The sequence below is a fragment of the Megalobrama amblycephala genome, unplaced genomic scaffold, assembly GCF_018812025.1.
Source record: "Megalobrama amblycephala isolate DHTTF-2021 unplaced genomic scaffold, ASM1881202v1 scaffold414, whole genome shotgun sequence".
In the NCBI taxonomy this organism is placed as follows: Eukaryota; Metazoa; Chordata; class Actinopteri; order Cypriniformes; family Xenocyprididae; genus Megalobrama; species Megalobrama amblycephala.
Window position 1 is genome coordinate 110,995 of NW_025953363.1, and position 25,816 is coordinate 136,810.

Sequence of the window (25,816 nt, forward strand, 5' to 3'; positions counted from 1 at the left end):
TTTGTATAATAACCACACCTTGATCCACATGTTGATCCATATCTCAAATAAAAGCAACTAATGGAACTTTGTGTTTTATAATCGATGCCCCACAGTGATTTTACTATTTAACTAGTTCTCATGAAACTTTATTACAGAGGTTGCAGATGCAGTCAGGAGTTCACTTGCTCTCCAGTGTTCACGGACCAGATTTGACTGATCCAATATGGTGGACGACTTACATGAGATCTCAATCATGTCACTGATCTATAAGAGCACAAAATCTCAAGGCAGATATACATTTTCCACAACATTTTTAGTCTAAAGAGGGTATGAATATGAGGAAATTTAACAGTGACACTGATGGACTTTGTCTAGTTGTTTCTCTCAGCTAATGCTTTGAATTCTGACCTCAATAATTTATAAAAAAGATCTATTTAGATGGTTTTATTTCAGATTCATGTGTGACGATGTTGTTTCAGATCCTCCTTTGAGCAGCTGCAGTATCAGTTGAGTCACTGTGACTCTGACTGACGGAGGTTTTTGTACGACTCTTCATCACTGTGTGAACACATAGTCACCCACACATTGATTATAAGAACCTGTTCTGCAATGGAAACTCTGACAGTAATAATGTTCAACATCTTCAGTCTGGACTCCACTGATGGTCAGAGTGAAATCACTGTTAGATCCACTGCCACTGAATCTAGGTGGAGTTCCTGACTGACGGGTGTTTGTTTCATAAATCAGGAGTTTAGGAGCTTCTCCAGGTTTCTGAAAGTACCAGGCTAAATAATAACCACCATGCACTCTACTGCTGGTTTTACAGTTGATGTTCACAGTTTGTCCTGGTTGAGCTGCTGTCATTGAGGGACTCTGAGTGACGGTGATCTGTCCTCTACACTCTGAAACACAACAAGAAGAAAATCAACTCAAAACTTTGACAATATACTTGAAGAAATGAATTGATATCAAACTTGTGCTTCACAAACCTTGAGCAAACGCTGTGAGAGTCCAGATGAAGATGATGATGAAGGTCATGTTGATGAAGATTGTTGTGTGTGTCAGTGATGAAGTGTTAAACTCACAGCACTATAAACACTCTCAGAGCACTGAAGCATCTGATCAATATGCAAATGAACTCATTCTGTATTTAAATGAGGCTCTAAATGAAGGTTTAGGAGCTCGTTCATTTTATCCTGTCATTCACACAATCAAATATATCAAATCATCAAGATTCTGAAATAAGTTCATAGATAACGTTTTTATTAATATTTATGTGCTATTCTCATTTCATTACTGTACCATTTTATTATTATTTTAATTGAGTTTGCTTCATAAATGATGAACCTTGCAACATTAAAACATTGCTTTTATATTTTCTTCCCTATTGTTGTGATATATATCCTAATGAAGTTAACAAATGTAGGGCGGGGCTTGATTTTGTCTGTGGGGAATTGATTGGATGGTTGTGGTTTGCTATTGGTGGATTTCATGACAGGTTGCCCCATTCTCCTTTCAGAGAACAGATGTCGCTGCATGTAGATTACAAGTCACATGAAGTTAAAAAATAATGATTTGCATTCATAAATCTTTTATAATCAATATCATAGTATTCCATAAAAAAACATAAATTGTCCATTTTGATTTCATGGTGACTAAATGCAACAGAATCTGTGAGTTTTTGAAAACTTGCAATGGAAGTTTTGCAGGCAAGAGAGGAGCTCCAGAATATGAAATGTCGGTATTATGTGTTATTTTATTAAATTGTTGTTACAATTATCTTGTTTTGTTTGCTTTATGAAGGTCGCCAGCAAGATCAGAGCACAGATTTGATCTGAAATTCAGGCCGCTGGCTCCAAAGGTGGACCCTGACCCAACCTATTCACTTTTCCAAATTGTTCAGTTTGCATACAGTGGTGTGCAGTGAAGACAATGAAGGCAGATCAAAACATTGTTGAATATCAAGTGTCCCCATCTAAGCAAGCCAGAAGCATCAGCGGCAAGGAACCACAGCTCCCCCAAAAGGCCTCTCCAAGCATCAGATTCAAACACTCTAGTCGCTGGCCATCAGTGGCTTTAAAGATCTATATCCTATCTAATCCAATCGCTTCCATGTTAAAGAAGCTCAGCAAACCCTTTCCAGCCAAATTCTTCAGCTTCAGCTTGTTCTCTCACTCAATCCTACAAGCTCACCATATCCACCGCAATTAACACCATCAATCCACTAAAATAGTCTCGCTGCAGCAGCATCTTCTCACCTGATTCCGCAGGAGCCCACTCTGTTCTTACACTGCCGCTCCCACAGGAGCTCCTTCCCTGGCAAACCTTGCCTTCACGGTGCAGCAACGTTATCTCCATGCTCTCGCAGGAGCTCAGTATGTCTGGCTGATCCTTCCACTGCAGCAGCAACGATGTCCCCTCCACTCCCATAGGAGCCCAGTTCTATAGCTAAATTTGTCCTCTGCTGCAGCGGTAATGTCCCCTCTGCTTCTGCTGGAGCTCAGTTTCCTGAGGAGGGAAAGGAAAGGAGATCTTTTCTCCTCCTTTGTCCAGCGAGGCTTACCCGTCCTATGCCATGAGTATTGATCTTCCATTGGATGCAGCGAGAGCCCTCCCGGTCAGTTTCCATCTTTTTAACTTTTTCCGTCCAGTGAGGCTTACCCATCCGACACATTGAGTCTTGATCTCCCGTCGGATGCAGCGAGAGCCCTCCTGATCAGTTTCCATCTTTTCTCCTTCTTTGTCCGGCGAGGCTTACCCGTCCTATGCCATGAGTATTGATCTTCCATTGGATGCAGCGAGAGCCCTCCCGGTCAGTTTCCATCTTTTTAACTTTTTCCGTCCAGTGAGGCTTACCCATCCGACACATTGAGTCTTGATCTCCCGTCGGATGCAGCGAGAGCCCTCCTGATCAGTTTCCATCTTTTCTCCTCCTTTGTCCAGCGAGGCTTACCCGTCCTATGCCATGAGTATTGATCTTCCATTGGATGCAGCGAGAGCCCTCCCGGTCAGTTTCCATCTTTTTAACTTTTTCCGTCCAGTGAGGCTTACCCATCCGACACATTGAGTCTTGATCTCCCGTCGGATGCAGCGAGAGCCCTCCTGATCAGTTTCCATCTTTTCTCCTTCTTTGTCCGGCGAGGCTTACCAGTCCGATGCCACGAGTATTGATCTCCTGTCAGATGCAGCGAGAGCCCTCCTGATCAGTTTCCGTCTTTTCTCCTTCTTTGTCCGGCGAGGCTTACCCGTCCGATGCCACGAGTATTGATCTCCTGGCAGATGCAGCGAGAGCCCTCCTGGTCAGTTTCCATCTTTTTAACTTTTTCCGTCCAGTGAGGCTTACCCATCCGACAGAGTGAGTCTTGATCTCCCGTCGGATGCAGCAAGAGCCCTCCCTGTCAGCTTCCATCCTGCTATCCTTCTCTGTCCGGCGAGGCTTACCCGTCTGATGCCACAAGCATTGCCTTCCTGGAGCCTTGGTCTCCCATCTGACGTTGCAAGAGCCTCCCGGTCAGTGCTTCTTTCCTCGTCCGGCGAGGCTTACCCGTCCGAGGCCTTGAGCATTGGTCTCCTGGAGCCTTGGTCTCCCACTGGATGCTGCGAGAGCCTCCCGGTCGTTCTTCTGTGCTTTACTTTCTGCCGTCTACCAGCGAGGCTTACCCATCTGATGTCATGAGCCTTGGTCTCCCATCTGATGCTGTGAGAACCTCCTGGTCCGTGCTTCTTTCCTTGTCCGGTGAGGCTTACCCGTCCGAGGCCTTGAGCATTGGTCTCCTGGAGCCTTGGTCTCCCGTCGGACGCCGCGAGAGTCGCCCGGTCGAGCCTCTGCTCTTTACTTTACCCCTGTGTGCTAGTGAGGTTTACCCATCCGATGCCATGAGCATTAGTCTCCTGGAGCCTTGGTCTCCCATCGGATGCTGCGAGAGCTCTCCTGGCCAGGCATTCCAATTTCTTTCATCCCGCCATCAGCCAATGGAACCCACTCACCTGTTGCCGGGGGCCGCTCCCGGCAGAAGCTGAGTGGGCCCCTTTTGGCTGGTCATTCCTAAACCACGTTGCCCCTTGTCTTTCGGTTGGTAGGGCTCACCCGTTTGACACTGAGCATTGGTCTCCTGTCGGACGTAACCAGAGCCCTCCCGATCAGCCGCTCCAAATCACGTGCTCCCCGTCAATTGGTCGGGAGGGCCCGTCTACCTGGCGATGCACGATCCCATCAGAGGCAGCCCTCTCCCTGGACAGCATGCCAAATACGCATAACTTTACTCTATTTAATTATATGGATATGTGAACTCGTGAAACGAGATAAATGTCAGACCGGGTCTCATCTTACTGGATGTTGAATGAAAATGTAATATGATGTTCCTGAAACATTCTTTCAATCATTCAAACACCTTCTGAACAAGCACTGAAAGAAAGAGAAATAAAAACACAAACTACAACTTTCTTCAGCAACAGCCTTAGATGAAAAAAAAAACAAAAAAAACAATGCTGTTTGTGAAATTGTTTAATCAGATCTTCAGAGATTTGATGTGTTTTTTTATCTTCAATTGATTTCATCTAAGGCTGTGGCTGAAGAAAGTTTGTGTTCTTATTTCTCTTTCTTTCAGTGTTTGTTTACAGCAGGTGTTTGAATGATGAAAGAATGTTGAATTGTTAATCAAAAATTAAGTTTAAAGAACGTTTAAGGGAACATCATACCTTTTAAAACACGTTCCTCTAACATCAAGAAACTGGACATGTTTTACATTCCAGAACCAACACTGAATATTTGGAGAACGTTCTTATAACAAAAATCTGTTAGTTCGGGAGACTCAGGAAGCGACTCTTTTGTCTAGTTGTTTCTCTCAACTAATGCTTTGATTTCTGACCTCAATATAAAAGATCTTAATATATAAAGGAGGTTAATTTAGATGGTTTTATTTCAGATGATTGTGTGACGATGTTGTTTCAGATCCTCCTTTGAGCAGCTGCAGGATCAGTTCAGTCACTGTGACTCTGACTGACGGAGGTTTTTGTACGACTCTTTACACTGTGTGAACACATGTTACTGTTGATGTAGTGCCAACTCTGACAGTAATAATGTCCAGCATCTTCAGTCTGGGCTCCACTGATGGTCAGAGTGAAATCACTGTTAGATCCACTGCCACTGAATCTAGATGGAGTTCCTGACTGGAGGGTGCTTATTCCATAAATCAGGAGTTTAGGAGCTTCTCCAGATTTCTGTAAGTACCAGCTGAGACACTGTTTGCCATTACAGCAACAGTCTGGATCTCTGCTAGTTTTACAGGTCACAGTGGCTGATTGTCCAGTTTGAGAGAGCAGCTCTGAGGGAGTTTGAGTCACTGTCACCTGACCAACAGATTCTGACAAGAGAGAAGATTAGAAATCACAAACACTTTTTACAACCATATTCTTCACAACACATAAAATAACAAGTAAATAATGTATGTAATCTTTACTGACACAAACCTCGACATAATACTGCCAGCGTCCAAATCAATATGGTGCTGAAAGTCATTTTTGTTGGTTGTAGGTTCAGTTCTAGTGAAAAACAGTTGTTGATCATGTTTGATGTTTGACAGAGTTATAAACACATGCAGAGCACTGTAGCGTGTGTCGCTCATGTAAAACACTCGCTCTATGCAAACCAGGGGCGTCGGACTGGGGGGGTAAAGGGTACCGAGTACCAGGCCCGAGGCAGGGGGGCCCTTAGAAGTCAGTTTCTATACATACATATACATGCACTAACATTTGTATAGCATTTATGTACAAATAAAAAAAGTTCCTGTGAAAAAACTAAACTTGTAGTTAGGCACTGGTTTGGTACAAAAAAAAAAAAAAGTCATTTTCATGCTGTGCAGGGCCCCCACCACCCCTCTCGAATCAATGTAAATGGTACGACCCGCAGGTCAGGTGCTTGTGCTGCGGACCTGCGGTGAATCAGTTAATGAGACAGGAGCTGGAGTTAGCCGTGATATGAACTAGGAAGACAGGGGAAGAGTCATGTCTTTCCTTAAGAAAGGAAAATCAGGGGCTCAAAAACGAAAAGAAAAGAAGATTAAAGAGAGAAAGGCAAATGAGGGCAAGCAGTTTCTCACTCAGTTTTTGAAAAGAAATGCGAGCTCCAAATGCATCATCGAGCATTGACATTGTTTTAACATAAATATCTACTCCAGGTAGAATAGCATACATTTATGTTCGTACTCTATTTGAATAATATACCAATACTTTATAGTATCACACCCTACATAGCAAACAAACAATATTTCTGGGTAACAGGGAGTGAGAAGCAGACGCAGGCGGAGCTGGGAGCTCAACACACTGCCACTCCAGGCAGCTGCGCAGCTTGTCTCCTCTTCTGCTGCAGTTCTCCCCAGAGTCAGAAGTTTACATGAAAACATGTATATTCCCTCCATTGTCAAAATCTAACACCCGCGAAAACACAGATCGTTAGCGCCTATTTCCGCATCGTTATGCAAATTAGCTCGCGCACGCTCTTACATTAAGTACAGGATTGTTCTCAGTTTAATGCACATCTTAATGATTGAAAATGACTTATTTTAAAACATAATTCAAAGACTGAATGTCTAGTTTGGCGGTTAGTGTACCCTGTGATTCTATAGTCTGCATTTATTTTAAACAAATAATCAGCAATTAACTTGTACTTAGCCTATACTTTAAAAAAGGTATTGTGACAATAAAGGATATTTTAGCAACCATTTGAAGCCATATATTTCAGTTTCAGTCCCTGCAGCAGCAGGCCCCTCATCATGGCCAGGTGAAAGCAGTGACAGTGAGGTGGATGTGACAGTGAGACAAGGTGAGCTTTTAGTGGAATTGCCTGTTTTAACACTTAGTAATTAGTAATTAAGTGTTAAGAGGAAATAGGCAAATGGGTACATTGTTATTGTACACATTTAAACTTTAAAGGGATAGTTCACCCAAAAATGAAAATTCTGTCATCATTTACTCTCCCTCAAGTTGTTCCAAACCTGTATGATTTCCTTTCTTCTGCTAAACACAAAAGAAGATATTTTAAAGAAGGTTGGTAATTAAACAGTTGCTGGTCCCCATTGACTTCCATAGTATTTTTTTTCCTACAATGGAAGTCAATGGGGTCCATCAGTCGTTTGGTTACCACTGGAGCTGCTGAATGCCATATACAAAATGCAGCTAGAAAGCATTTTTGGAGAAGTTTGCATTGGCTTGAGGATCTTTTGTACACTCCCAGTGACTGTTGCTGGAGGGGAACATGCTTTCAGTAAACTTAAACTTGTAAAGAACTATTTAAGATCAACAATGTCCCAGGATAGACTGAACAGCCTTGCCATACTCTCTGTAGAAAGTCAGTTGGCCAAAAAACTGGACTTTAAAGACCTGATCAGCAAATTTGCGCATGCAAAGACCCGTCAATGGGCATTAGTAAAAACTGACATTATTTAGTTTGTGTTTATTAATGTTCAGACCAAAGTTTTTTTCTCATTTGGTATGGTCATTGTTCAGAACTGCTTTACAGTATATTTGATTTAGTCCAGGTATGGACCTGCTAGACCTTTTATCATCTCAGTAAGTAGTAGTACTTTTGACAATAAAACAAAAATATATTAATCAGAGTGTGGCTTATTTTGTTACATTTTAAGTGTTTTTATGATAAAAATGTAATACCCCACCCATTGGTATCACTATGGTATTTGGTACGGGGGCCCAGCAAGATGGTTTGTACCCAGGGCCCAAAATTTGGTGCTACGCCCCTGATGCAAACGCTTCAGAAGTGACAGGATTAAGATGGTTTAATGTGGTTTCAGTGAGATTTCACAAAACATTTCACATGTTAATATAATCCTTTATTGATAAAGCAACATCAGATGAACAGGAGCGCTGTTTAATCCAAATATCAGACCAACATCACGATTACAAGTGTGATATTGCTTTATACAACAGTTTAACGAACAAGAATCTATTATTGAGTTTTTATAGATTCTACATTTCAAAATGCAAAAAACACTTTTCTACATGTTTTTCTGCTCAATAGTTATTTTGAGTGTTTCTGGTGTCACAGGATCATCAAACTCCTCTGAGGACGATGAACATCTGCTCTATTCTGAGAGAAACACAATCACTCCACTTGATGATGAAATATGAGTTTAACTCGCTCAGATTCACTGTTTGACTTCAGTAAATGACACTGTTGAGGCAGTTTGTGGAATAAATCAGGAGTTCAGGAGCTTCTCCAGGTTTCTGTAAGGACCAGCTGAAGAAGTTTCTCCTGTTCCAGTTTCTCTCCATTGGATCAGAGGTTTGTTCATATTCATCAGTTACACTGAGGTTTATCAGCTCATGTTATCATCAGATACCAGTTTGTATCTTCTCATAGTTTAGTGAACAAGTGTTCAATAAAAAATCAGTTAAAAGCACAAATTAATATTCTTATCTTGCTCTTTCTGATCGGAGGCTGTGATTGGTGCAGAGGAGGGAGAGGCGTGTCTGAACTGAACTGTTGATCAGGACTACAATTAAAACAGCAGCTGATATAAAACTCTTACTGTCTGCAGTATATAGTATGAATACAGTGTATAGTGTACAAATGACATGTTAGGATGAGATACTCAAATCAAATAACCATGGAGAATTATGAAAATTAACATCTATTATTAATAAAATGCAGCAACTGAAATCAGTCAGATCTCAAACGTGTGACTGATCTATAAGAGCACAAAATCTCTTTCTGACCTCTATAATTATTAAGAGTGGCAGATTAATTTAGATGATTTTATTTCAGATGTTTGTGTGACGATGTTGTTTCAGATCCTCCTTTGAGCAGCTGCAGTATCAGTTCAGTCACTGTGACTCTGACTGACGGAGGTTTTTGTACGACTCTTTATCACTGTGTGAACACATATTTACTGTTTGGATAGTGGAAACTATGACAGTAATAATGTCCAGCATCTTCAGTCTGGACTCCACTGATGGTCAGAGTGAAATCACTGTTAGATCCACTGCCACTGAATCTAGATGGAGTTCCTGACTGGAGGGTGCTTGCTAAATAAATCAGGAGTTTAGGAGCTTCTCCAGGTTTCTGTAAGTACCAGGCTAGAGGTTGATTACCCCAACCCTGATAGACTTCAGGACTGGTTTTACAGGATACAGTAACTGAGTCTCCTGGACGAACAGATTTCACTGCAGGCGTCTGAGTGACTGTCACTTCACCGCTTGATTCTACATCAAGAAGAATGTATAAAAATTCAGAATTAAATATTTTGACAATATTTTAGCACAGATTATCAGTTATAATAGAGTATGTTTAACTTCAGATTTCCTCACCTGTGAAACAGTAGATAGTTAATATCCAGATGAAGATGGTGATGAAGCTCATGGTTGCTGTTGGTTCAGATTCACAGAGTTATAAAGTTCTTATAAAAACAGAGTTATAAATCCTCCTGAAGCTTGTGCTGCGATGCAAATAATCTCTATGTAAATCTGTGTAAGGGTTCCAACATATAATGCAAATAAAACTAACCGTGTTTAGGATCTTTTCTCATGTTATGATTCAGAAACATGGAATCATGAGTTTAGAGGATTTCTGATTATTTTCTGAAGTTGCATCACTAAAAGAAACAAGTATTTCACTGTGAACTCCATGCGAGGGCAAAGGTCATTCCAGAGGTCACAGGTCATCAAAACTTAAAATTGCTTTAATCATTAAAAATGCTTTGAGAAATACATGATCATTTAAAAACCCATAATTATGTCTTATGTGTGATCAGAACATACATACATACATACATTTTCTGAATTATGTAATTTAGTTAATTTTTTTATTTTATTTGTTATTTTACAGTTCTATTCTTATTTTTCATGCATCAAGAGACATTTAGAGATGATGAGGCTGTTTCTGTGAAAGTCACTTCAGTCCAATAATCATTATTTAATGTTGAGAAGAGCTGCTGTTGAGTCTCATATCAGTGTGTGTGAGTGTCGTTCGTCTCTTTCTCTGCTGGAGTTTGTGTTCATTTGAGTGTGACGGAGGTTTTTGTACGACGCTTTTTTTTTAGCCTGTTGTTAAATTAACTCAATATTTCCAAACTCTTGACTGTATTTTCTCTTAATAAAGCGTCTCTGTCTGAGGAGTGAAAAGGTTTATATTTGTGGAAATGAAGTTTAAAGTTCTAGTGGATGAGACACACAATGTAGCTGTGTAGCAGCGATTTATTGTAAAAAGTTTTTTTTCCTCAGTTGTTCAGAACAAAAGTGGCAGACATGTTACGTACTTGTTCAGATGATATTTTCCAGTGAAACTTCTTATTTTAAACAAACTTCCAAGACGTTGAATCTGTAATTGTGAAGTAAGTGAAGATCCACACTGGTGCGGTGACTGACAGCCACACTGTCACAGACACGTCAGGTTCCAACCTCCAATCACAACGCACGCCATCACCAGAATACTGATCACCGCCACCTGCACCTCATCACCGCACTCATCAACAGCACTATTTAACCCACACGCACACAGCACTCCACGTCTGGTCTTGTTTGCATATACCCATGTTATGCTTACCTCAAGGACTCCTCTTTGAATACTCACCTGTCTCTAGTGTGTCTCCTTCCCTCTGTGTGCCTCGTCTGCTGTGTGGGTGTGTTTCCGTCAGCTCCTCAGTTCTCCAGCGATCTCCTCTGTGCTCCAGCGATCCCCAAGCTCCGACTTACATCTACCTGCAAAGAGAAAGGACAGTAACTATTCCTCATACTACCTGCTTAAACTCTAATATAACCAGTTCGCTCACCTGTGTGTGTTCACCTGCTCTACTGTGGTCAAATAAACATCCATTACCTGTGACATCTGTGTCTGTCTCCTGTATACCGTAACACACACAAACACCTCAAAACATTAGATTCGTCCGCGCTGAGGAGCCGTGCCGACACACAACCCATGTGAGGAAGATCATTCCACAAATAACTGCAATTGCAGGTTTCAAACAGAGATGGAGACAAAGAGGCAAACTTACAGACTGCAGCTTTAATAATTAATCAGCATATTTACCAGAATGTGAAATGAATTCTGAACATTTTCTCTTTTCATGTGTAGGAGTTTGTGAGCATTAATGTGTTTATGGAATAATGATGTGATTTTCTTCTTCATGTTGTTTCTCTCGCTCTTGGAGAATTTCTCCTAGTTTTCTCTTGAATCCTAATGGAAAGCCACTGGTAACTGATTTCTCTGTGCTTCTCTCAGGCGTCACTCCTCCTAAAGTGAGCGTCCTGCCGCCCTCCAGCGCAGAGATCTCCTCTCTGAACACAGCGACACTGGTGTGTGTGGCCAACAAGGGCTTCCCGTCAGACTGGAGCCTGAGCTGAAGGTGGACGGGAGCAGCAGGTCTCAGGAGAGCAGCGCTGGGCTCCTGGAGAAGGACGGTCTGTACAGCTGGAGCAGCAGCCTGACTCTCTCTGAGGAGGAGTGGATGAAGAGCGTCTCGGTGAGCTGTGAGGCCACACGGAGCGGCCAGTCTGCGTCCACTGGAGACACTGTGAGGAGACAGCAGTGTTCAGAGTAGATCTGCTGACTATATGTGTGCTTTTACAGTCTTGATTTTATTACAATTCAGTCAATAAAACATAATTGTAACATTACGTCCTTTTTGTGTCATTTTTGTTTCGGCTCTTTCATTGGATCAGGGCTTTAGCTCATATTTTATAAATAAACTTCACTCAATGGAGCATGAAAACACCTGCAGATACATGATGAAACGAGATCTGCTCAATTCTCAGAGGAACACAATCACAAATGTGATGCAAATGAGTTTAACTCCACTCAGTTTCACTATTTCACTTCTGAGCCATATATATATGAAATAAAATGAAATTATATGATGTCAAGAGGATTGGAGGCAATAATTAAATTAATAAGGGAAATAAAGGAGTTGATTTCCTGCCTTCAGAGACTGACTATAGCGTGAACCAATAACATTTCAGTGCGGCTGTGAAGGATCATTTCATTGGTTGATCTTCAGAACGAACATGCAGCCTCTTCATTGGGACAGAGCCATCAAATATGCTTGTTTCTTTCCTGAATGATTCAGTGTTTTGAACAAATCAGTTGATTAATAATTGATTGATTCACTCATAAAGTCAGTCTCTTGTCTCCATCTACTGGCGTAACGATGTAACTTGCAGAAAGAGTCTGTAAATCACCAGCACTAATGCTGCAGGTAAACACATCTGTCGTGTCCATGATGGAGGATCTGTTTCTGTCACAAGACTCGACTATGAACATCAGGACTTCTGAAATGAATTAAAATGGACATAAAGGTGGAGATGGAGTGATGGAGGGACGCAGGAAGAATATTCTCACTGGAGTGACGTAAGCTGCTGTTTATATATGCTGCTCTTGTGTTATGATTGACAGCTGAAGATGAATGAACATACATGCTTCTGTTTACAACTACATTTGCTGAAGTTTGTGATTGTGTTCAGTTTACAGTGATCTAAAGAAACCTTTCTGAGAGAATCTCTTTATGATCTGGAGTGTCTGTTGTTGAGTGTGTGTGAAAGTGTGTGAAAGTGTGTGAAAGTGTGTGAGCAGCTGCAGTATCAGTTCAGTCACTGTGACTCTGACTGACGGAGGTTTTTGTACGACTCTTTATCACTGTGTGAACACACCACCACTGTGATAACTCTGACAGTAATAATGTCCAGCATCTTCAGTCTGGACTCCACTGATGGTCAGAGTGAAATCACTGTTAGATCCACTGCCACTGAATCTAGATGGAGTTCCTGACTGGAGGGTGTTTGTTCTATAAATCAGGAGTTTAGGAGCTTCTCCAGGTTTCTGTAAGTACCAGGCTAAAAAATCATTATTGTACACATCTGTGCTGGTTTTACAGTTGATGTTCACAGTTTGTCCTGGTTGAGCTGCTGTCATTGAGGGACTCTGAGTGACGGTGATCTGTCCTCTACACTCTGAAACACACAACAAGAAGAAAATCAACTCAAAACTTTGACAATATACTTGAAGAAATGAATTGATATCAAACTTGTGCTCCACAAACCTTGAGCAAACGCTGTGAGAGTCCAGATGAAGATGATGATGAAGGTCATGTTGATGAAGATTGTTGTGTGTGTCAGTGATGAAGTGTTAAACTCACAGCACTATAAACACTCTCAGAGCACTGAAGCATCTGATCAATATGCAAACACACTCCAGATCATTTACCTGAAGACAGCAGAAACACTGTTTTGTCATTTAGTATCTTTGCTAATACATTTCTATTGATCATTTTCAGAAACAGACACTCCTGATTTACTTCATGTTATTTTGGGTGGATCTTCTCCCTCTAAACACTGTTTTAATGATCAGTTTCATTCAGACTTTGATGCTGAGAGCATTTAATACCTGTGCTGCAGATTTGATATCATCATGATACTGTAGAACAGGTCAAAGGTCATCCAATAGAGAATGACCATCTCAATCTGGCTGAAGATTTCATTATAAAGCAGGTCATTAGAATTAGCAGAGTTTAAATCACACGTTTTGTAAATGTGATCAATGTAGTTTTTGACTGATTACAAAATTTCATCCTTCATACAATAACAAGTATTTCCTTTAAAGATGAATATTTAGTGTGTGTTTTCAGCTCAATCATGTTGATGTTGAGAAGAGCTGCTGTTGAGTCTCATATCAGTGTGTGTGAGTGTCGTTCGTCTCTTTCTCTGCTGGAGTTTGTGTTCATTTGAGTGTGACGGAGGTTTTTGTACGACGCTTTCACTAGAATGAAGCACTGTGGTACACTTTCGGTGGAGGAACTGAACTGGTGATCAGAAGTAAGTCTCTAAAATGCTCTAAAAATGTGTATATATAATTGTTTTGTTTTTAGATTATTCAAACAAGTATTTTGCAACAAGGTTTTAAAAATTATAAAAGAGTTTGAAAAAAAAATTAACTGCAATATTTCATAGTAAATTTAATTGTTTCATAGTTTCTTTAAATTTGTCTGCTGTTTCACAATTACATGTTTATATTCAGTGATATTTCATGATAATTATCTTTTTTCACTGCAAGGCATATTTTATGTCGCTTTTATATATTTATTTCTTTTTACATGTGTATTTTCAGATATTATAATAACTAACATTGTTTGTTTTTTAATATATTGATTGCAATATTTTCTGACATTTTCAATTATTTCTTAAAATACATAATTGTGTCCATAATTTTTGGTAAATTTAATAATTCAGAAATTTTGTAATGCACAAAACAAAAGTTTGATGATACGGACAAAATAATTCAGTTTTGTAGACGTCATCATCAGACAAAGAGAAAGATCTGAAAAATTCATAATTTTATCTTACATTTGCTGATAATTATGATTGTGAGAGTCTTAAGTTAATAATGAAATGATCATTTAAATTTGTTTTCTACATATAAATCATCAGTTTGTGGACAATTTGAGGTTAAACTGAACCTTATTCAGAAAAGATGAAATGACTGTAATATTTGCTGTATATCATGTCTGCTTCAGAGAACTGATTTATATTTATTCATATATCTTATACTTCATATATTTAGTAGCAGTGAATATTTCATTTGAACTGAGAATATTGAAATTTAAATGCAGGATCATTACTATGTGGTTTATGAAAGAAAGCAGTGATGTGGGATTTCTGTAAAGATGAAATGATTGTGATTTTTCCTCCATTACTGTGTGTGACATCTGACTAATTGATGATCTAAAGACGTTGGTGTTGTTTGTGTGTGTTTGTGCAGCTGGTCCCGCAGTGAAGCCCTCCGTGTCTCTGCTGCCGCCCTCTTCTCTGCAGATCTCTGGAGACTCAGCCGCACTGCTCTGCCTGCTCAGCTCTTACTCTCCACAGGGGGCGACGGTGAGCTGGACGCTGGACGGGTCAGAGGTCAGCGAGGGGGTTCAGACCAGTGCAGAGAGCGAGCGGGACGGACGCTACAGCCGCAGCAGCGTCCTGAGCCTCAGCAAAGCACGCTGGGAAGGCGCGGATCGCTTCGTCTGCAGAGTAAGACATGACGGAGCTGATCACGAGGCCTCGTTCCTCAAGAGCTCCCAGTGCTGATGTTTCTCCGGTCCAGACGAGGCGTATCTGAGCGTCCGGCAGGATTCGCAGCAGTCACGTGATTTACAGCTCAATACTGAAGCAGTCTTTCAATGTGCTGCCATTGCTGTTCATTCAATAAAGCTTCTGAACGCGTTACATTTGTGTCCGACTGCATCATTGATCAGTGTGTCGTTCATTCAAAGTCCTGCACTAAAGTTTCAGCTGCTTTTGATTGATTGTAATAGTTGAGAACAGCTGCATTTAGCAGGAAATGTCAAATGAAGCTCTTGGGGTTTGAACATGGTCACTGGAGACGGAGCTGCTCTATTCTGAGAGGATCACAATCACTAAACCTGCCAATGCAAATGTGATTTTCACCTCAAACTCACAGTTTCACTCTTTGATTGGTTCAACGCTCTCAACTGGAACACTTTCACTTCTGCTCATGAGAAATGAGTTAAGAGTAATACATTTATAAACAGCTTTAGATGAAGGAGCTGCCTGAAAAACATCTGCATGTTACTGATACACCATGACTTTAGTGTAGTTTAATGTACAAAAACAAAACAACATATGACACCATTATTGTTAGTTTGATTTCTTATCAATTTGCAACACAGTCTCACCCCCTACTCGTCAAATGTCTGACGCATGGTCAGTAGACCCTGGCGTCACTTTTTAACGCACTGGGTATACCTTTGGCGTTATTTTTCGACGTGCAGGGTAGTCCGATAGACTTCTATAGAACTCAACAGCGTTGAAATTTGACGTCTTGGGTCAGCACACCGCAACCCGTTGTCTGCCTTATGGGTCGACACTACAATAAATAAAAATAAAAAAGGAATAGGCTACAAAAAATGATTTAGTAAGCATTTTAAGTAAGCATTTTAAGAGTTTTCTTGTCATAGGTAGGACACTGCTTTAATTATAGCATGCTGGATAACGTTTTTATCGGAGGTTTGTTGATTTTAATAAATATATATAATATGCTACGATTGAGTTCAATTAATCTTTTTTTGTTGTTGTTGTTTTATTAAATCCTCTAAATTAATAACGCTGACGTCAACGTATGGGCGATCCCAAGGTCCATTGCGATTTTACACTCGGTAAGTAGAAGGGTTAACGTTAATTAATAGAGATGGATTACACATCAAAAACTGTTGAATCAGGACAAGAAGTTGTGTTTAGAAACTTTAGATTTGTAAGGTGGCCATTTCTGATGACTGATGATATTTCTGATAAAAATATAGCTTTCTGCACCACATGTGCGGGCTAGCTAAGTTAGCTAATTGAATTCAAGTTCATTTTTGTCGCATATAATCATGTAAGGTACAATTATTGGGGAATGTAAGATTTTCATAATGAGACATACTGTAAGTGTTAGCTGTAATGTATGTCTGCGTTGGCATTCTTCTTGTGGTTGTGTGTCGTTGCTCTTTGCCCAGTGTTTTGTGCCCATTTATACACATGCTAGTCAGTGTAACTTATAACTGTACTAATGAAAGCATAGACATGAAAATAAAGCACATTAACAAATTAAATCAGTGTTAACTAAAAGCTTGTATTCTAAACTACTATGAATGCTGAGGGAGGTTTTTGATTAAAATCATCACAGGGAAAAGGAAATAATCCAGTTAAAGAAATGTGTTTCCTTGTTAATACAAAAGTATAATTAATAACATAAACAGATTTAAAAATGGCACTGATTATCAACCAAACTGGCATTGTGAATGGTTGGTATCAATATCAGCCATGAGTGTCAAGATCAGTCCATCCATATCTAGTGAGATATTGTATTGTGAGTTTGCAAGGCAACACCCAGCCCTACAGTATTCTGGCCTAATATTTATATAAGCACCCACAGACCTCCTCCACCACATCCCAAAGCATGGGCAAACTAGACCAACGTTTTCTCAAGTTCTTAAGTATTTTTGTAGTTGTATGTAGCATGATCTTCAAATCTGAATTTATATTCTTTCCCTTCTCTCAACAGGTCCCCTAGTCCCTTCATCATTTACTTTTAAACTTCAGCTTCGTTACAAAGCAAAAACAAAGGCACTTTTTAGAGCCACGTTTGTCTTGTTAATTGTTGTCAGTCCATCTGGTTCTCTGTTGTTCTTGCTCTTTTGCTCTTCCCCCCTATCCCTTTAGTGTTGTCTTGTTTGTCCTTGTTCATCATGAGTGACCATTCCAATTTCGAACAGGTCCTTAATGAGCTTGATGAGCTTGTTGAACATTCTAAATTAAATTATGAACTCAAGACCTTGGAAGATTTCATCAATAAGATGCCGGGAGAACAGGAGGCAGCACCATCCACCAGCCATCAACCAGTCCAGAAGGCTCCACCATCCACCAGCCATCAACCTGTCAGGTGGCTGAAGAGAGACAGTGATGGAAATGTTGTCTATGACAGACCAAGATCATCCCGAAACCAAACAGGTCAGTTTTCTTTTTTCAGTCATATTACTTAAAGGAGAACTCCTGTGATTTTTCACATATATCTAAAACGGAGATATAGATTGTTTTACCACTTGGGATTGAATACACGAATCAGTAACGTGTCTGGTATGAGATATGAGGTTTTTATTACATACTCATCCAAAGTGGTATAGACAACGAAATTGGGCCAATAGAAGTTTGTATCATTGTGTGGAATAAAATGAGCTTGTCAAAATCTATGGAATTGTAATGCTTTAAAGGTTGATTTGGGTTTTATTTTCTGCTACAGCTACTAGTCACAGCTACAGTCGTAAGACTGGTGCTCATACTAGGATGTTGGACAGCAGCATTGAGATGACCAACTACTGTCCTCCTGACACTGTTGGTATGTTCTTTATTTTGTCTCTATTAGTTCATTATGTTTATAGATTCTAATAATTAGAATGTAAATTACATGTTTTTGCGTCAGAATAGCCGACAACATCCATGTTGCACACTTTGATAGTGTAGAAAATTGTTTTTAAATACGATGTACTATTTTAACAGAGACTTTCCTTGAAGAGCTAAACCACTCACAGGGTGATGACTTGGATGATCAGGAAACGGCACCAGCACCACCACGAGCTTCCTCAGACTGGTCTACTCGAAAAAGTCTCCTCTCAGAGAGGTGGGAGAAAGAGAGACCCTGTCTGGTGAATACCATGGTGGCACAACAAAATGCGACAACTCAGATCTGCCAACAATGTGGCAGCAGTCCAGCTGCTGTCCGTTGTCGTGACTGCCGACCACAACCATTCTTCTGTGCTGATTGTGATGTTAGTATACACCGAAACCACGTGTTCCACAACAGGGATGCAACAATAGCTGGATTCTTTCAGCCATTGCCTCCAACAACCTGTGTCGTGGAGAGGGCTCTTTCCCAGTGTGGTAAGCTGTATTTCTTTCTTTTTTTTTTTTTTTTGAGTGTCCCATTTAGGGCTGCACAATTATTGCAATCGTAATTGCAAATATGATCCAATGCAACTGCCTAATGGTAAAATCTGCAAATAACCATGAATAGGTGACATTTGACTTTTATATTCACGTCATCCTCCTTGACTGTGCAACTTCTGGTTGGTGGGTGTGCGTAATGCGTGAAGGGTACAAAAATTCTGATTGGTGAACTTCAGTCGGTCAGTGGGTGTTTGTCTTCTTGTACACTGGCTGTGCTTCCCTATAAGAGGTGGCACAAATTAAAGAGACATTTGGAATATTGAACTGAATCAAATCATTCACATTAAAAAATCATTGGAAATGGTAATCGCTTTATCTGTCAGAAAAAGCGCAATTATATATTGTGCAGCCCTAGTCCCATTCTCAGTTTATTTAAATAACTTCACAGTATAATAGGCTTCACAGGAATCTGTTGAGTACTTTCTCTGAAACACACTTAATGACCTTTTATCTTTTAAAGCTTTTCAAATCATTGATTTAAAAAAAAAAAAAAAAAAAAAAAAAAATCATTACAGAATACTTCCCAGTTAGTACATAGGATGATGCATGTCTTTAATCCCTGCATATGATGTGTCTTTCAGTGTGTATTGTGCCGTTGGAGATGCCCGAGAAAATATGTAGTTGTTCTCCAGGATCGTTGAGTGTCAACCCAGGAAAAGTTGTTGCTGTGGTTACAATGAATGGTAAGAATAAAATGAACTTAAGGGAACATTCCCAATCAAGTGGCTGTAGCGTCCATATCACATTGTGGGCAAAGTGCTGATAGGGACCTGGGTTGGACTTTAACCTGATTCCACCCCATAGGGCTCTCCCACTCGCTTCCTGCCACTTTTCATTGTCCTATTTGAATAAAAAAACAAGGCTGTGCTATTGGCTTTGTAAATGTGTCCTGATCTATTTCTATTCAAATGTTCCCTATAGTGGTCTGAGCTGGGCAGGGTTTTCAGTCCTGCATCCCCCCGTTCCCACAATATTCTGTCCCGTTCCGCAATAATGTGACGGTTTAGTCCCGCTCCCGCCCGCATCTATAACCTTATGTGCATCTCCCGCCTGTGAAAGACCGCAGGATAGGCAGGAGGGATGTTCAGTTTTGTGTTCTGTCTCACGAAAGAGGCACTTGACAACTGAGAAAGACTGCCAGATGTCTGATTTTAAGTTTCTTGGTTCTGAATGTACTACATGGGTGATAGTAATGTAGGCTACTTTTCTTTAGAAATTCACAAATATCTGAAGTAGCCCAGTGGTGTCCTCTTCTTCTGTCATGCTTTCAATTTCAAGTTTCAACAACAGAGCAGCAGGAAAGAATTGAAACCACGTAAACAACACTGTCAGTTAGGCTGCTTAAACCCCTTTTTTATCTTTTTTTTTTATTGCTGCCTAATAGATTATCTAGCTGAACTATAATTACATACACTACTTTCTCATTTGTATATGTTGTTTTAAACACATATTTCATTTGCAGAAGTGCAGTGAATCATCTGTTCCTCCCGCACCAGCAAACACACCTGTCTCATCCCGGCCAGTCCCGCATAGAGCTTTCAAAACCTGTCCCGCGCTGCAGTCTTTTGTGTCGGGACATGTGGGAGGTGCCTCTAGTTCCCAATGCATTTGTTGTGCATAATCCAATGTGTTCTTGATTTTTCCAGGACGATATGATCTCAGTATGCCTGAGATGAAATGCGAGGCATGCAAAGCCACTTGGAGCGCTGGAGTGGATGACCTGGTCCGAAATGACTACTGGCCTGCTACCCTTCACTTTTCCACGGTGTACGCTACAGATGTGTTTTGTTCATATGAAGAGTTGAAGATGGCAGCACCAGGACTGTCCTGCCAAGCATTTTTAAGAATGCTTGATCAACGAACTGTCCGATTTGGCCGTGTGAGTATTAGTGGTGGGAATCACTAACAACTAGTACTAGTATTGACGTGTATCGCAGAATGACTATGGTGACATTATCAGCACATTGATTATTATAATTGGAGCATGTTGATGATATCAAAACACAGTGATTCAGCTGTACTTGATACATCTATAGAACATCATCTAAGATTCAAAGTCTTTGTGTAAAAACTACCGCTCAGTAAAAAATCTAAATTCGTACACTACATGTACAAAAGTATTGGAGCAATTTATCAACTCAATCACTCAAAACATTAGACCTGTTGTATAAGATCAAGTAGTGATGTCCTTGTCACATTCTAGTCATGCAGTTTGCATTCAGAAAAAAAAAAATAGGTCCATAAAGACATGGTTGGTTAAGTTTGCAGTGGGAGTTGAGTTTGCTGTGGAATTTGTCTTTTTTTTTTTTTTTTTTTTTGGAGACTTTGGTCGTGATGTTTTCCAAAAGATTTCCAATGATGCACTGGGCTGCCTGTGATGAGCAGCTGCCTGTGGAGGCTCGATGCTGGAGGATTTGGTGTCACCTTTGACCTTATTAACTTTAGTTAACTTTACTGTGAATTATGTTGACATGTTTTACTGTTCTGAAACAGACTGGGAAGATCACAGCAGACAGCTTCAGAAAAAGCTTTTTGGAGTGGGAGGCTGTTAGATTTGAGGTGGATAAGATCTGCAGGGAGGAGCATTTTGTCTGTCCTGCGTGCACCCCAGACATGCTTGCTGTTTCTGTGGATGGAAATCGCAAGCACTACCGCTTTAAGAATGCAGCAAGGTACTTACAAAATGTGTGTAATTTGCACTGTTGTTAAAGTAACCTTTGCTGTGTCATATTGAAGGTCAATGTGTACCTTTCTTTCATTTAGATCTGAAGAACAAGCCTTATTTGATGGCATCTTCATTGCAAAAGATGATGAAGTAGAGAGATTTGTGGATTACATTCATTCTACCACCAACCATGTAAACTTGTTGTACAATATTTCTAAAAACACCACCAATAACATCTTACAGTTGACATTGTTTGGGTGACTATTTATATTAACCTTTTTCCATGTTGTAGGTCTCTGGAAGAGGTGTCTGTGGAGGGGAGTGGTCAGCTGCCAGGGAAACGTCTCAGAGATCCTCAAGTAAAATTGATGAGGAGGGACTTGAGCTTGCAGTCTGTCGACATGGAGTTTTTCTTGGCGCTCTCAACATGTTCAGGGGAGAAATCTATGCTTATCCCCTCTACCTGCAGAACAAGCTGGCAAATAAGCCAATAAGCTTTTTTGCCATGGATGTAACCTGCAAGTACTGGCCCTACCTCAACAAAGTGGCAAAAAGCTGCCCGGAGCTCCAGCACCTACTTAGCATGAAACCGTTTCTCTCAGTGTTTCATGCCAAAGCCCATGATTTTAAATGTGAGGTAAGAAAACATTACCATGTCATTGACTGTCCCTAAACACCTGCAAAGGTATGTTGGCAGCTTTTAAGTATTTTCTTTAATAGGTTAAATGGAGTGGAGCTTACCAGCAAGGGGCCGGATTGACACTTGGGGAGGAGGTTGAGCAGTGTAACGCCTTCCTCTCTAGGATTGCTGTGACCACGAAGCACATGTCCAAAGCAGGTAAGGTAACCACACACTGGACTACTTAGATTGAAAGTGTTACAAGAAAATTGTAGCCAGTGAGGGACATGTGGTACAACACAGATTAGTGTATTTTTTTTTATTTTTTTTTTTTTTTTTTTGCAGGACGTACAGACATGCTTACACTGATGGCCATGCGCTGGAATCAGCAAAAGTTTAAGAACTTGGCTACTTCACTTGCCTGCCGATATCAGAAGGTAGAGATGAGTATTGTTATTTTCTTATATTGTAAATACCTTCTATTGTATATTTTTGTAGGTATAACATTTTTCTTCTTTCATTTCCTTTTTTTGTTATTTAAGGCCACAAAACGCCTGGAGAGCCAACTTCAGGACCTGGAAAGCATGAGAATCCAGCTGGCAGTGACACAGGTTGAAGTTGAGGGCTGGGTCACTGATATTAAGGAGTGGGCAGAAGGTGAGAGTTATACTATTACTTTAATGTCTCAGTTCTGCAGAATAATGGGAGACATGCTTCTGCAAGTAATTACTGTTTTAAAATGAAATCATACATACAATGTTTTCTTGGTCATGTACTTATGCAATTAAAATGTCCAAATTGTAGTATGTAGTGCATGCACACTGGAAATCATGCCGAAACAAAGTGCCCTGAAAGTACCTGAATGGTTCACAGTCCAAAAGTTGGAACATTGGACATTTCTCGCAGTTAGCGGATCCTATCTTGGCTACGTTGTCATTTTCTTTGGTACCCTGTTACATACTTCCTATACACGCTAAGAAATATGAAATGATTATTGAGACTCACCTGTCCTTCCTCCAGGAGCTTTTCTTTTATAAAGAAAAAAAAGGAAGCAAAGAGGGATAATCCTTATGATTTCCCTGTGGCATTCTGTTACATTGAGACTTAGCTCATTTCAGTTACTGTCATGAAAATGTAAGCAAAATGTTTGCATTTCTTTTCTTCTCAGCAACAACATCCCAAAAGAATGCCGATCTTGACGCGGTGACCAGTAGAATGGAGGTGCTGGTGGCCAGCATTAAAAGAAGGTCCCAGCGCCTTTACAAAGACACCGATGGCAGCAAAGGTCGGGCCCGGATTCGGCGCAAAATCAGAGAGGAGAAGGCCATTCTTAGCTCTGTTGTTGAAAAATACAACAGTATGGTTCCAGATACAGAAAGAATCGCCTTTGACATCATTCTCTCTGACGAGACAGTTTGGCCATGGCAACTTTCACATCGTGGTATGTACACAAATCTGTTGACAATTTTGTTTGATTCACATAGTAGCACAAAACCAATTATGCCTTATCACAGATTATTTCAGAAATTCTTTGAAAAATACTTACAATTCACTTATTTTCCACAACTGTATCCCAGACGCTGTAGATTTGAAAACCAAGAGGAAGGCGTTTGATGTTGTGATGGCAATAAGGAGACTTGAGGAGGAGAAGAAGATTGTTCTTTCTGAGATGGCAAAGCATTGGAAATCTCTCTCCACTCGTGCAGACACACTCAAGGAGATGTCATGCCAGCTTTCCAGTGAGGCATTGAAAAGTACGTATTTAAGTAATGTGTTGTAATACTATACTGTACATTGTAATTTTTTTTTCTGATAATTTTTTGTTTTACTCCCATAAGGTGAGCTGTGGGCTCTAAACGAAGAAGGGATCAAGGGTTTCCTCAGCTTAACTTTGAGAAAAAAGCAAGAAGTCACCAGAATGATGAAGCATGCAAGAGACTGTTATGCTCAAGTTTTGACTGGAACAAGTATGGACTTCCAGAATGATTGGGATGGATACGACAGTGATTCTGAACTGTCAGACGACTGAGTATGAGGAGCTCTCAAAGTGAGAAATGAGCATTAACTCACTTTTGTTTTGATTCCTTATATTTGTCAGTGTTTCCTTTTTAGTTTTTTAGGTTTTTTAGCAGTGGGGGCAGGTCCAAAAAAATCACCAGTTAACTTAATTTAAATTTGCAAGACCAGGCTTAAATGAACTGACAACATAAGTTATACGACTTACGGTTCTCAAGAACGTACACACACAATCTCAACTGGCTTATCATCCGTACAGCGTCTCTTTTTCCTTTCTCCCTTTTTCTGCTGAGTGACGCGCATGCCCGCTTTCATACATTCATATATTTCTGATATACAAATCTTTGTAATGTAAACAGTTTAAAAATGTCATTACAAAGTGACAATTATATTTTGGATATAAATATAAATTCTCTTCAGCGTTCTGCTTTCTCCACCCCATTCTATCAGGGAAATCTGTAGAAGCTTAACAGGTTTAACAGAGGCCATCCTTATATTTAACATATTTCAGAAATGAAATGCCATTTCTTTCAGCCTCAGCCTAAAGGCCTGGCCCCCATCTTGGGAACATAGGAATGACTGTGTCATAGAAGAAGGTCTGCTAAAATGACTGTTGTCACATTGCTGGTTCCAAGAAACAAAAAAATGTGGCCATGTGGACAACAATAAAGTTCTACTGTTCTTCTAATGTTGTAAATAAAAATTATTTGTTTATAAATCTCTGCTTCATTATTCAAAATGTTTCCTTATAAATCTCTGGACAATTCAAACACTGTTTTCGTACAAGCTGCTGTCTAAGTAACATGTTTCCTTAATTTTGGACAATAAACACTGTTTTCGTACAAGCTGCTGTCTAAGTAACATTTTAAAGCCTTGTAGTACTCAAGGTATAGCCAGCTTTGGTGTTATGAATAACCTTACAGTTGACACTAACCATATTCTTGTATCTACACTGTTTTTGGAAAGACAAAAAAAAAAAAAAAAAGACACGTTTGTAAAATGGAGCTTGCCCTCAATATGTTTTCCATGTGTAAATGAAGTTTACTGCTACACACTATATAAGTTTGTAACAAATAAAAAGGAACATAAGTTTGTAACAAATAAAAAGGAACATTTAAGTGTATTGACTACAAAACAGCTTTCCCATGAGTTATAGCCATGTTTTCAACCATTGTCAGCACACCTGAGAAGTCAATAAAAAAAGTAATAGTACTTAATAAATTATTAATACAATGATTTTACTGTCATAATCAGCCAGACAGTGTGTCACATACAGTAGGTTCTGACATAACAGTTAACGTTAGGCGTTATTGGCTTGAAATGCTCCAGATCCAGGCCTATGTAACGTTAGATGAGCAACTTTTCTCGTAGTTTTCTCTTCCTTTTCCAATTGGCTGCTTTGTAGTGAGAAATGTGCATTTTATTTTTACAAAACTAAAGATACAGATAATATACATTCATTGAACGAAGATTATCTTTCGTTGCTATGGCGGTTGCTATTGACGCAGCTGAAACCACGTAGCTTGCATTACGTACTTCCGCCCGGAAGTATTTTCTTCACTTTATATATAATTATATTTATAACATTTCTCCACAGAAAAAAACAATATGATAAGTCAACAATACGATATGTTCATGTTAATGCTATCACATTTAATAATTTCTCCTTCGATTCTGAGAAATATGTTTTTTTTTCTTTTTTGTAGCTGAAGGTTATGGAAGTGCCTCGTGTTGTGGGCGGAGTTTGCGCGTTCTACTGTTTGGCTAAAATATCTGAAATAAACCAACATTTTAAATTTTTGTTAACACAGATTATCTAAATGCAGTGTAATTACTAGTTTGACTGCACTAGATATTTGATATATTCAGTAGATATATCTTTTTACAACCCTAGTTTACAACCCTAATTTGCAAACCGAAAGAACTACAACTGTAGTGCTCATTTGTATCAAGCTGCATGGTGTGGCTATTGGGAATTGTAGTTTTTACCAAATTTGTATTTTCCTTAGAATTTGAGGTTGTAAATAGTTAGTTGAAAGTATAGT

At 39.8% G+C, this 25,816-nt stretch overlaps 1 protein-coding gene, 1 pseudogene and 5 gene segments (V, D, J or C); 3 read left to right on the forward strand and 4 right to left on the reverse strand.

Moving 5' to 3' along the window:
* Window positions 1–533: 533 nt before the first annotated feature.
* On the reverse strand, window positions 534–1,020 carry LOC125261428. The segment is given in 2 exon segments: window positions 534–884; window positions 972–1,020. Coding segments are annotated over 2 exon segments (396 nt in total).
* Window positions 1,021–4,122: 3,102 nt separating this feature from the next.
* Window positions 4,123–5,572, reverse strand: LOC125261396. The segment is given in 3 exon segments: window positions 4,123–4,213; window positions 5,024–5,345; window positions 5,452–5,572. Coding segments are annotated over 3 exon segments (510 nt in total).
* A 2,862-nt stretch (window positions 5,573–8,434) lies between these two features.
* LOC125261413 lies at window positions 8,435–10,431 on the reverse strand. The segment is given in 2 exon segments: window positions 8,435–9,198; window positions 9,304–10,431. Coding segments are annotated over 2 exon segments (387 nt in total).
* LOC125261397 lies at window positions 10,134–11,607 on the forward strand (annotated as a pseudogene).
* A 1,012-nt stretch (window positions 11,608–12,619) lies between these two features.
* On the reverse strand, window positions 12,620–13,074 carry LOC125261414. The segment is given in 2 exon segments: window positions 12,620–12,936; window positions 13,026–13,074. Coding segments are annotated over 2 exon segments (366 nt in total).
* A 543-nt stretch (window positions 13,075–13,617) lies between these two features.
* LOC125261398 lies at window positions 13,618–15,195 on the forward strand. The segment is given in 3 exon segments: window positions 13,618–13,659; window positions 13,746–13,797; window positions 14,741–15,195. Coding segments are annotated over 3 exon segments (411 nt in total).
* A 461-nt stretch (window positions 15,196–15,656) lies between these two features.
* Window positions 15,657–24,181, forward strand: LOC125261411. Its single transcript, XM_048179974.1, has 14 exons — window positions 15,657–17,478; window positions 17,768–17,863; window positions 18,025–18,405; window positions 19,053–19,154; window positions 20,118–20,350; window positions 20,965–21,143; window positions 21,235–21,328; window positions 21,429–21,773; window positions 21,857–21,974; window positions 22,101–22,192; window positions 22,298–22,412; window positions 22,924–23,196; window positions 23,333–23,509; window positions 23,594–24,181. The coding sequence occupies exons 1-14, from the start codon at window positions 17,217–17,219 to the stop codon at window positions 23,782–23,784; spliced, it is 2,658 nt and encodes an 885-aa protein (XP_048035931.1). The 5' UTR covers window positions 15,657–17,216; the 3' UTR covers window positions 23,785–24,181.
* The last annotated feature ends 1,635 nt before the right edge of the window (window positions 24,182–25,816 follow it).